Consider the following 13271-nt stretch of genomic DNA (forward strand, 5'->3'; position numbering starts at 1 on the left):
CCCAACCATGACAACATGGGGCTTGATCTCAGGACCCTGAGATCATGACCTGAGCCAAAGGCAGCCACTTAACCAACTGAATCACGCAGGCACCCCTCAATGATAAATTTGACTCTTTTTCCATAACACTGATAAGTTAGGTCATAAAGAGAATCTAGTGAAACAGTATGGTGCAGTCCCTGAAAATTAATAATTTTCAGTGCTGGAAATGGAGGTTATATCGTTATTTTCTGCAATGGATGACACTTAGCAACAACAACAAAGAGACAAGTGTGGAGGGTAAGGGTACCGCAAATTCCTCACAAGAAATTGCTTCTTCATTTTTGAAAACGTATCATATTTGGTTAGTTCCACAATAAGTTTTCTAATTTTTTAAATTTTTGTGGTTTCAATAAGTCACTTATTGTGACAGCTTCATCTTTATCTCTACTACACTTACGTCTAGATTCTTCAGAATTTCTGATCCTTATTTTTAGGTGATTTTTATATCTAATTTCTTTTGCTTATATATGAAAATGTTTCTTAGATTTGTTGCCGTTTGGCTTGGGAAAGCCTACTTTATTGTGTCTTTGTTTCATTTTTAGTCTTCAGAGTTGAAGAAATTCTTGAGCAAGCAGACTACCTATATGAGAGTGGAGAAACAGAAAAACTTTATCAGTTGCTGACCCAATACAAGGAAAGGTAGGCAATGTATGATAAGCCTGGGTTTGCAGTTTCCTCAAAATTTATATTATTTAACAATTAAAATGATTCCTAGTGCTTGAAATTTTTATAATTTTTGAAGTTTTTACTGCACAGTTTTTAGAGTTTAATTTATAGTATGTTTCTTACAGTAAATGATTCACAAGTGCCACATGTATCTCATCGATTTAGAAAAAGTGATTCTCCTTACTCATTTTAGTGGAATATTGAGGTATTTTTTCCATTTTGTTATTTTGCTTTGGATCATATGAGGTAGTTGTTGAATATATGGTTATCTATGTTGTATATTTCTCATTTTTTAAGTGAATTTCTTATTGACATAAGATGTAAATGAATTAGGATGTTTGTATGGCATCATTGTATAGTATGTGTTTATCACTTTAGAAGCAGTTTTTTAGAGAAACTAAAAATACCTTCTTTTTCTATTTTTAGTATTAGATTACATGGTATATAGATTTAGTATATAGATTACATTAGTCCAGAGTATCAGTGTGCAGTCAGTTTTTGGGAAAATGTAGGTAGAAGGAGATTCTGCCCTATAAAATAGGTTTAATGAGGCTAAATTGGCATTTCCAGATCACAAATCTACCTAATTCTAAACTAAAAATGTTGTCATTTTCAGTTACCTTTTTTAGATTCCTAAGATCAGTTCTCTCTTCATGACCCATCAATTTTGCTTGTTAAATGTCTATAGATCCACTTTTTCTTCTCCATTTTCCCCTTAGTTACTTGCAGTGTCATGTTTGGCATTTTATAGACAATTCAGTAATTACTTGAAAAGTAAGTTGTAGGATAGTTACTCCATCTTTATTTAATTATAAATACACTATTGCTACCTTTAGTTTCAAAATTTTATGTGAATACCATTTTTTGTTAAATATATAATGGGCTTAAAGGCAGACATTTAATAAAAAGGGTAAAAAGGAGTTTTAATGTTTTTAAAAATATTTCTAACTCTTAATTGTGATTACTATTTTATTTATGAACCATTTCTTATTTTATATAAGTATATTCCTATGGAAATTCTTCAAGGAGACTAGTGCCCTTCAAATATTTCCATGCATCATGGCATGGATGACACATTCAAACATAGGATTTATTTTGAGATTCTGTTATGTTCAGTCATTTATTTATTAACACATAATTACCATACACCTATTATGTGCCAGTTACTATATTTGGGGCTAGGGATATAGCAGTTTTGTTTTGTAGAGCATGACCTGCTCTCCAAAGTTTGTGGATTTTATGGTACTATCTGAACCAGTTAGTGAGTTGTCTGAAGTGTCTCAAGCCTTAAGTTATATGTTGAATTTTGTAGTGCAAATGTTTAAAGAATTCATTCTAAGGAAGTTAGTATTTTATTTATTTATTTACAGATTTTATTTATTCATTTGAGAGAGAGAGAGAGAGAGAGAGTGAGAGCACAAGCAGGGATTGGGGAGCAGCAGAAGAAGAGGGAGAAGCAGGGAGCCTGCATCCCAGGACCCTGGGATTATGATCTGAGCCGAAGGCAGACGTTTAACTGACTGAGCCACCCGGGTGCCCCAGGAAGTTAGTATTTTAGATGATATAGGAGAGTTAATATTTATGTATAATACTGGATATTTTATAGGAAATTTTAGCAAATAAAGTTTTTATGTGAAAATACAACATTATGAATAATGGCTTTTGATACTGCTATATCTTCACTGACCTGAAAGACCATTACATGTATTCATTAGTGATGTGACTTTTAACAGTTTTTAAATATGAGCTAAAATGGTTATTTTATATTTATTTCAAATTAGTGAGGATGCAGAGTTACTGTGGCGATTGGCACGGGCATCACGTGATATAGCTCAGCTTAGTGGGACCTCAGAAGAGGAGAAAAAACTCCTGATCTATGAAGCCCTAGAGTATGCAAAAAGAGCACTAGAAAAAAATGAATCCAGTTTTGCAGCTCATAAGGTGAGGGGCTTAAAGTAATGCAACTGTTACCATGTGAGAGGTAGGTACATTGGTCTATACTTACTTATTATTCCTAATTTACAGACGAAAGAAAATCTGTCTATTTTAAAGAAATTTATAACATTTTTTCAAAAGGATGTAGTTTTTTTTCTTTGTATTCTTGAACATTTATTGTAACTTCATTAGTGTGTTGATAAATTTCTTTTGTGAATGCTTATTTTTAAACAAAAGTGTTAGTTGTTTCATGAATTGCCTATGTCTTTTTTCCTAGTAATATAAGGATTTGACAAATGTTTACTCATTTTCCTTACATTATATATTTTGTATATTTTATATAGTACATTATATTTTTATGTAGAGGTGAGAATAGAGCAGTTGGACAGCTAAGAGCTGGTATAACTTCCACATGTAACTCTGCTAGTTCTTGAATTTCCTAACTGATTTAGAATGATGCTTTTCAGTTGGCACTCTGGAGACACATGGGACATTATTGGTATTTTGTTATTAGGTCATCACTTTATGATGTTGGACTGTCCTCAGTAGATCTACCAAGTCATTGTGACAACCAAATTTCATCTCCACCCATTTCCAAATGCTCCCTTTAGGGGCCAGTCTCCCTCAACACCCCACTAATACTGGTTTTTATTAAAAATAAAAGAGATATGGATTCTTTAAATTTGTTGAGATTTGTTTTATGGCCCAGAATATGGTCCATCTTGTTAAGTGTTCTTTGTGCACATGAAAGGAATGTTTATTCAGCTATTGTTGGGAGTATCTTATAAATGTCATTCAGGTCAGTTTGGTTGATGGTGTTGTTCACATCTTTTGTATCTTTTATGATTTTCTATCTACTTGTTCTATAAATTATTTAGAGACACATTGAAATGTCCAAGTATAATTGTAAGTTTGTCTGTTTCTTTGCAGTTTGTTTTTTTTTTAAGATTTTTATTTATTTATTTATTTGACAGAGAGATCACAGGTAGGCAGAGAGGCAGACAGAGATAGAGGGGGAAGCAGGCTCTCTGCTGAGCAGAGAGCCAGATGCAGGGCTCTATCCCAGGACCCTGAGATCATGACCTGAGCTGAAGGCAGAGGCCTAACTCATTGAACCACCCAGGTGCCCCTGTTTCTTTGCAGTTTTATTAATTTTTGCAGTATGCAGTTTAAAGTTTCTATTGGGAATATAAACATTTAGGATTATTATATTTTCTTGATGGCATTAACCTCTTTATTACTGTAAAATGATCCCCCTTATTTTTTGAAATACTCTTGGTTTTATCTTCCACTTTGTCTGATACTAACATAGCAACTCCTGTTTGCTTTTGCTTAATGTTATATCCTTCTCTGTCCTTTTACTTTTTTTTTCTTGTTTAACTGTGTTTAATTCCAGTGTTTCCCAAACTAATTTGGGAATCACTTTTTTAAAAATTAATTTATTTATTTTAATAAACATATAATGTATTTTTATCCCCAGGGGGTACAGGTCTGTGAATTGCCAGGTTTACACCTTTCACAGCACTCATCATAGCCCATACCCTCCCCAATGTCCATATCCCCACCACCCTCTCCCGCCCCCCCCTCCCCCCAGCAACCCTCAGTCTGTTTTTTGAGATTGAGTCTTTTATGGTTTGTCTCCCTCCCGATCCCATCTTCTTTCATTTTTTCTTTTCCTACCTCCCCCCAAACCCCCCACTTTGCATCTCCACTTCCTCATATCAAAGAGATCATATGATAGTTGTCTTTCTCCGATTCTGCCCTTTTACTTTTAACTGTCTTTATATTTAACATGTACATGTAAACAGGTGATGAAGTCTTGCTTTTAGTTTTACTTATGTACTTCACATTATATAAAATTCATCATTGTAATGCATATACTTCAGTGGTTTTTCACATTTTCCCTGTGTTGTGCAGCCATCAGCACTAATTCCATAATATTTCTGTTATCCCCAAAACAAACCCTATACCTTCTGCCAGTTAATCCCAATTCTCCCCTGCACCTGTCCCCTGGTAAGCACTAATCTACTTTATGTCCCAATGAATTTTCCTATTCTAGACATTTCATATAAACGGAATTACAATAGGTGGCCTGTATGGTCTAGCTTCCTTCCCTTTGCATAATATTGTCAGGGTTCATCCATATTGAGCATGTGACAGTACTTCATATTCCATCGTATGGATATACCAGTTTTGTTTATCCATCAGCTGGTGAACATTTGGGGTATTTCCACTTTTTGGCTGTTATATACAATTGTATATAACTTGTATACAAGTTTTTGTGTGAACATTTGCTTTTACTTCTTTTCTTATGGAGGTAAATTCACACAGCATAAAATCACCCATTTTATAAGTGCACAATACAGTGACATTTAATACATTTATAGTGTTGTACAATCATTACCTCTAGTTCCAGAACATTTTTATCACTCCAGAAGGAAACCCATTAAGTCCAATGAAATAGTCACTCTCTGTTCCCTCTTATTCCCCTGACAATCACTAATCTGCTTGTTGTGTCTATGGCTTTACCTACTCAGGATATTTCATAGAAATTGCATCATACAGTATGGGGTCATTTGTGTTTAGACATCTTTCACTTACCATGTTTTTGAGGTCCATCCACATTATAGCATGCCTCAATATTTTATTCCTTTTTATGGAAGAATAACATTCCTTTGTATGGATATACCATATTCTGTTAACCCATTGATTAGTTGGTGGACATTTGGGTTATTTCCACACTTTTGGCTATTGTTTATAGTATAAATATATATCCATGTATAAGTATTTTTTAAATACCTGTTTTTAGTTCTTTTGAGTATTTGTCTAGGAATGGATTTGCTGGGTCATATGTAATTCTATTTTTTTTTAAAGATTTATTTATTTTGGGGGGCAGAAAGAGAAAGTGAGCAGACTCCCTGCTGAATGCACAGGGAGCTTGATGCAGGGCTCAGTTGCACGACCCTGAGATCATGACCTGAGCTGAAGGCAGATGCTTAACCAACTGAGCCACCCAGGTGCCCCCATGTAATTCTTTCGGAAGAACTGTCAAATTGTTCTTCAAAGGACCTATATCATTTTACATTGCCACTAGCAATGTGTGAGGGTTCCAGTTTCTCCACATCTTTGGTCACACTTTTAATTATCCATTAAAAAAAATTAAAACTAGTGGGTGGGAAGTGTATGGTTTTGATTTGTGTTTTCCTAATGAGTAATTATATTGAGCATCTTTTCATGTGCTTATTGGAAATTTGCATATCTTCTTTGAAGAAATGTCTATTCAAATTCTTTGTTTTTTTCAACAAGGTTTTTTTCAACTAGGTTTGTCTTTTTATTGTTGAGTTTTTTTTTTCTTTCTTTTTTTTTTTTTTTTTTAAAGATTTTATTTATTTATTTGTCAGAGAGAGAGAGAGAGAGCGAGAGCGAGCACAGGCAGACAGAGTGACAGAGGGAGAAGCAGGCTCCCTGCGGAGCAAGGAGCCCGATGTGGGACTCGATCCCAGGACGCCGGGACCATGACCTGAGCCGAAGGCAGCTGCTTAACCAACTGAGCCACCCAGGCGTCCCTATTGTTGAGTTTTAAGAATATTTTCTGGCATTTAGTCTCTGGTTAGATACATGATTTGCATGTATTTTCTGCCATTCCGTGGATTGTCTTTTTACTTTCTTGATGATGAGCTTTGATGCACAAGTTTTTTTAATTTTGAGGAAGTCCAGTTTAGTTTTCTTTGATTGCTTGTGCTTTTGGTGTCATATCTAAAAAAACACAGATTTTCATCTATGTCAGTTTCTAAGAGTTCTGTATTTTTTAGCTCTTATATTTAGGTCTTTGATCCTTAAAAGAGTTAGCTTTTATACATGGTCGAGATAGGAGTTCAAATTCATTTTTTTGCATATAAATATATAGTTGTCCTAGTAGCATTTGTTGAAAAGACTGTTCCTTCTCCATTTTCATCTTTGATGAAAATCAGTTGAACATAAATGTATTATTTATTTTTGAATTCTCAATTCAATTTCATTTGTCTGAATGTAGACCTGCTTGTCTTTGTGCCAGTATCACAGTGTCTTGATTACTATAGCTTTGTGGTAAGTTTTGAAATAAGGAACTGTGAGTCTTCTAGCTCTTCTTTTTCTTTTTTTTTTCTTTTTTTTAAAGATTTTATGTATTTATTTGACAGACAGAGATCACAAGTAGGCAGAGAGGCAGGCAGAGATAGAGGAGGAAGCAGGCTCCCTTCTGAGCAGAGAGCCCGATGCGGGGCTCGATCCCAGGACCCTGAGATCATGACCTGAGCCGAAGGCAGAGGCTTTAACCCACTAAGCCACCCAGGTGCCCCTAGCTCTTCTTTTTCAAGATTGTTTTGACCATTCTGAGTTCCTTCAGTTTCCATACATATTTTAGGATCAGCTTGTAAATTTCTGCAAAGAAGCCAGTTGGGTTTTTGATAGGGATTATATTGAATCTGTAGGTTAGTTTGAGGAGTATTGCCATCCTAACAGCATTGTGTCTTCCTCCACAGATACATGTTGTCTGTCCATTTATTTAGATCTTTTTCTTCTTTCAACACTGTTTTGTAATTTTCAGTCTTCAAGTCTTATACGTTTTTGGATTTAAATTTATTCTTTAAGTATTTTATTCTTTTTGATGCTATTGGAATTCTTAATTTCATTTTCAGATTATTTATTGCTAGCATATAGGAGTGTAACTAATACTTGTATATTAATGTATATTGATTTTATGTCCTGTAGCTTTGCTTAACTCATTTATTAGTTCTGTTAGTTGTTTTGTAGATTATTTAGTTTTTTTCTGTATTATCAACATGTTTATAAATTATCCATAGATTTTTTTCTTTTCCAATCTGGACGCCTAATATTTCTTTATCTTGCTCAATTTCCCTGGCTAGAACTTCAGTACAGTGTTGAGTAGAAGTGACAAGAGTGAGTATCTTTGTCTTGCCCCTGATTATAGGAGGGTAGCTATTAGGCTTTCACCATTTGCTATGATGTTAGCTGTGGGTTTTCCATAAATGCTCTTTATCGATTGAGAAAGTTCCCTTCCATTCCTAGTTGTTGAGTGTTTTTATCATGAAAGGGTGTTGGATTTTTGTCAGATGCTTTTTTCTGTGTTTGCTGAGATGATCGTGTTGGTTTATCCCCCCTTCATTCTATTAATGTGGTATCTTGCATTAATTTTCATATGGTAATCCACCCTTGTATTTTGGGATAAATCCCACGTGGTCATGTTGTGTAATACTTTTCATTTGCTGCTGAATTCAACTTGCCATTATTTTGTTGAATTCTGCATCATAAGAGATACTACTCTTTAGTTCTCTTTTTTTTTTCCTCTGATTTTATTGGGAAAGAATTGACATACATTATTGTAAGTTTAAGGCATACAGCATGATGGTTTGGTTTGCATGTATTGTGAAATGATTACTACAGTAGGCTCAGCTGATGCCTATCTTCTAATACAGATGTGATAAAAAGGAAAGAAAGAAAAAAATTTTTTTTCCCTCATGATGAGAACTCTTAGGGTTTATTCTCTTACGAACTTTCCTATTATATTTCAGTATTAGCTGTAGTCTTCACATTGTACGTTACATCCATAATACCATTCACCCTTGAACAACATGGGGAGACGGGTGCTGATTCCTATGCAGTTGAAAATCCACATAGAACTTTTGACTCCTCCAAAACACAACTGTAATAACCTGTTGACTGGAAGCTTTGATAACAGATAATCAGTACATATTTTGTATGTCTTACATACTGTATTCTTACAATAAAGTTACAAAAAAGAGACTATTCCAAAAGAAATGAAAAGGACAATAGATTTACATTACTATATTTCTCACAAGAAATCTGTGTATAAGTGGCTCTTGCATGGTTTAAATTTGTGTTGTTCAACTGTATTTATCTTATAACTGGAAGTTTGTACCTCTTGACCACCTTCCTGCAGTTCCTCCTCCCCCAGCTCTCTATAGCTCTGGTAACACAAGTCTTACGATTTTTTTTTTTTTTTAAGATTCTGTATGTAGGGCGCCTGGGTGGCTCAGTTGGTTAAGTGTCTGCCTTCGGCTCGGGTCATGATCCCGGGTTCCTGGGATCGAGTCCCGCATAGGGCTCCCTGCTCCATGGGGAGTCTGCTCCCTCTGACCTTCATCCCTTTCATGTTCTCTCTCACTGTCTCTCTCTCAAATAAATAAAATCTTTAAAAAAAAAAAAAAGATTCTACATGTAAATGAGATCATACAATATTTTTATTTTACCTAGCATAATGTCTTCAGAGTCCCTCTATGTTGTTGCAAATGGCAGGATTTCCTTATTTTTTACGGTTGAATAATATTTCATTGTGTGTGTATGTGTGCGTATACACACAGCACAACTAATTTGTCCATCATTTGTTGATCTGTACTTAAGTTGTTTCCATTTTAGCTATTGCAAACGAGCTATGAACATAGAGATGCAGGTATTTTTTCAAGTAGGTATTTTCATTTTTTGTTTTTTATAAATTACAAGTAGAATTGCTGGATCATATGGTAATTGTATTTTTAATTTTTGAGGATTGGCTATCCCAGTTTAGAATCCCAACAGTACATAAGGGTTCCCCTTTGTCCAAATCCATGCCAGCATTTATCTCTTGATGATGGACATTCTAACAGGTGTGAGGTGATACCTCAGTGCTATTTTAATTTGCATTTCCTTAATGACTATTGATGTTGTACATCTTCTGTTGGCGTTTCTAATATCTTCTTTGGAGAAATGTCTATTAGAACATTTCTCTGCCCATTTTTAAATTGTGTTGGTTTTTTGCTATTGAATTGTATATAATTGTATGAATTATAATTCAGGTATTAAACCTGTATTAGATATATTGTTTGCAAATATTTTCTCCCATTCGGTAGGCCTTTTCATTTAGTTGATGGTTTCTTTTCACTTGCTGAAGATTTTTAGCTTGATGTAGTCCCGCTTGTTTTTTATTTCGTTGCCTATGCTTTAGATGTTATATCCAAAAAATCATTACCAAGACCCATGTCAAGAGGCTTTATTCCTGTTTTCTTCTAGTTTCAGGTCTTAAATTTAAGCCTTTACCTCATTTTGAGTTACTTTTTGTGAATGGTATAAGATGTGTCTAGTTTATTCCTTTACATGTGAATATCCAATAATCCAGTGCCATTTTTGTAGTCTGCCCTTTCTCAATTGAATATTCTTAGCTCCCTTGTCAAATATTAGCTGACTGTATATTCTTGGATTTATTTCTGGGTTCTCAGTTCTGTTCCATTTGTCTATTTGTTTTTATGCCAATACTATGCTGTTTCAATGAGTGTAGCTTTGTAGTTTAGCTTGTTCTTTTTTCTCAGGATTTCTTTGGCTATTCTCAGGTTCTCTCTAAGTTTTAGGTGTTTTCTTCTACTTATGTAAAAAGTGTCGGGACGCCTGGGTGGCTCAGTTGGTTGGGCGGCTGCCTTCGGCTCGGGTCATGATCCCAGGGTCCTGGGATCGAGTCCCACATCGGGCTCCTTGCTCGGCAGGGAGTCTGCTTCTCCCTCTGCCTCTGCCTGCCTCTCTGTCTGCTTGTGCTCACTCTCTCTGACAAATAAATAAAATATTTAAAAAAAAATGTCATTGATATCTTTTTTTTTTTAAAGATTTTATTTTTTTATTTATTTGACACAGAGAGAGAGAGATCACAAGTAGGGAGAGAGGCAAGCAGAGAGGGGGGGAAGCAGGATCCCTGCTGAACACAGAGCCTGATGTGGGGCTTGATCCCAGAACCCTGAGACCATGACCTGAGCCAGAGGCAGAGGTTTAACCCACTGAGCCACCCAGGCGCCCCTGTCCTTGATATCTTGATAGGGATTGCATTGAGTCTATAAATGGCTTTTGGTAGTACTGCTGTTTTAACAATATTAATTCTTACAGTACATGAAAGTGGGTTATCTTTCCATTTACTTATATCTGATTTCTTTCAATATCATGTTGAAGTTTTCAGAGTAGAGATCTTTCATCTTCTTATATAAATTTATTCCTATTTGATTTTGATCCTCTTATAAATGGGAACTATTTCTTTTTCAGAAAATTTGTTGTTAGGTTATAGAATTGCTACTGATATTTGCATGTTAATTTTATATCCTGCAGCTTTACTGAATTCATTGATCAAAAGGCTTTTTTTGTTGAGTCTTTTGGACTTCTTATGTATAAAATCATGTCATGTGCAAATAGAGGCATTTTTACCTCTTCCTTTCCAAATCTGATACCTTTTATTTTTTTTTTCTTGTCTGATTGCTCTAGGTGGACTTAAAGTACTGTGTTGAATAAGAGTGGTAAGAGTGAGCACCAGCACCCTTGTCTTATTCTTGGTCTTAGAGGAACTTTCAACTTTTTATTATTGAGTGTGATGGTAGTTGTGGATTTATCACATGTGGTCTTTATTTTGTTTAGATATGTTCCTTCTGTCTCTAATTCAACTTATTGGGAGTTCTTACCATAAATGGATATCAAATTTTGTCTTAATGTTTTTTCTGTATCAAAATGATCATAAGATTTTTTTTTCTATTAATGTGATGGATCACATTGATTGATTCATGTATGTTGAATTATTCTTGCATTCCAGGGATAAATCCCACTTCATTGTGGTGAATGATCTTTTTAATGTTCTGCTGAATTCAATTTATTAGTATTTTATTGAGAGTTTTTGCAACTCTGTTTTCTTTTATTGTGATGTTTTGTATGGTTTTGGTTTCAGTAACACTGGTGTCAGAAAATACTTAAGAAATGTTCATTGTTTTCCTATTTTTTGGAAGAGTTTAGAGAAACTTGGTGTTAATTTTCTTTAATCATTTGGTAGAATTTGTCAGTGAAGCCATCTGATCCTGGTGTTTGCTTTGTTGGAAATTCATTTGATTACTAACTACGTAGTATTACTTATTATTTGTTTGTCAGATTTTTTGTTTATTCTTAAGTCAGTTGAATTGTTTCTTGTTTCTAGGAATTTTTTCATGTTTGGTGGATCATTTAATGTGTTGCCATACAGTTGTTGCTACTACTCCCTTTTAATCTTTTTTATTCCTAGATTTATTACTGAGGTTAGTAATAATATATGTATTCTTTGAGTCCTCATTTTATTAATTTTTCTTTGTTCTTTTTATGTTTAGCTAAAGGCTTGTAAATTTTGTTGATCCTTTCAGAGAATTAATTTGGTTTTGCTCCTCTTCTCCATTTTTCCTATATTTTATTTATTTCCACTCTAATCTTTACTATTCCATTCCTTCTGCTTACTTAAGGTTAGTTTGCTCTTTTCTTAGTTTTTTTTTTTTTTTAAGATTTTATTTATCTGACAGAGAGACAGATCACAAGTAGGCAGAGCGGCAGGCAGAGAGAGAGGGGGAAGCAGGCTCCCCACTGAGCAGAGAGCCTGATGCAGGGCTTGATCCCCAAGACCCTGAGATCATGACCTGAGCTGAAAGCAGAGGCTTAACCCACTGAGCCACCCAGGCGCCCCCCTTTTCCTAATTTCTTAAGGTGAAGTTATTGACTATTAACTTTCTTTAAGGTAGCCATTTATAGTCATAAGTTTCCTTCTGAATACAACTTTGCTGAATCCCTTAAGTTTTGTTATGTCATATTGTTTTTGTTCTTCTCAAGGGATTTTTAAATTTTCCTTGTGATTTATTTGACTCATTGGTTATTTAGGAATGTGAGGGTTTTTTGTTTTTTTTTTTTTTTAAGATTTGTTTATTAGAGAGCGAGTGAGAGATATGGGGAAGGGGCAAAGGGTGAGGGAGAGAGAGAATCTCTAGCAGACTCCCTGTTGAGCACAGAGCCGGACGCAGGGCTTCATCTCGTCTCATGACCCCAATATCATGACCTGAGCCGAAACCAAGAGTAGGACACTTAGCTAACTAAGCTATCCTAGGAATTTTCTAATTTCCACATAATTGTGAATTATCCAGATTTCCTTCTTTTATTAAAATATTTTTGTTTCACTGTGGTCAGAGAACATACTCTGGTTTCTATCTTTTAAAACTTGAGACTTTTTTACAGCCTAATATATTCCCAACCTTGATCTCAAGGTTCTGAGTTTTTGCTTAATGAGAATGACTACTGAGGAATAAATATTCAGTTTTACCTTGTATTAAATGGAATATTAGTATATTATTTTATCTATTTTATCTATTTTTTTATTTATCAGGAGACCTAGCTTTTATTCTGGCATCAGAATTTATCTATTTTATCTAATATTATTATTATATTATATTCTTATATTATTCTTACATGTTTTTTTCTTCTGTTTTTAGTGGTATGCAATCTGTATTAGTGATGTTGGAGATTATGAAGGCATCAAGGCTAAAATTGCAAATGCCTACATTATCAAGGAGCATTTTGAGGTACTGATGAATTTTAAAAGTAATTAGCTTTTTAAATAAATTTGTTTTACTTATCTATTGCTGTATAGCAAACCACCTAAAACTTAGAGGTCTAATGCAGTGACAGCTTACTTCTCAAAGTTTTGTGTGTTAACTCTGTAGTGGTGCTTCTGGTCTGTTTGGTGTAGCTGAGGTCATTCAGATGGCTGCCTTCACCTCAGTCTTCAGCTGGGACAGAATGTACAAGATGGCCTCTTATAT

The 13271-nt window shown here is 34.6% G+C and overlaps 1 protein-coding gene across 2 annotated transcripts in view; it reads left to right on the forward strand.

Annotated features, from left to right (window-relative positions):
- The window catches only part of RMDN1 (regulator of microtubule dynamics 1), a 51233-nt gene that overhangs the window by 23796 nt on the left and 14166 nt on the right, over nucleotides 1–13271 (forward strand). For both annotated transcript variants that reach the window (XM_080800214.1, XM_080800213.1), the window contains exons 3-5: nucleotides 585–681; nucleotides 2490–2649; nucleotides 12942–13031. In XM_080800214.1, coding sequence (XP_080656340.1) covers nucleotides 585–681; nucleotides 2490–2649; nucleotides 12942–13031 — 347 coding nt within the window. The remainder of the gene's footprint in view (nucleotides 1–584; nucleotides 682–2489; nucleotides 2650–12941; nucleotides 13032–13271) is intronic.

Source organism: Martes martes (genome assembly GCF_963455335.1).
Source record: "Martes martes genome assembly, chromosome: 4".
Taxonomy (NCBI): domain Eukaryota; kingdom Metazoa; phylum Chordata; class Mammalia; order Carnivora; family Mustelidae; genus Martes; species Martes martes.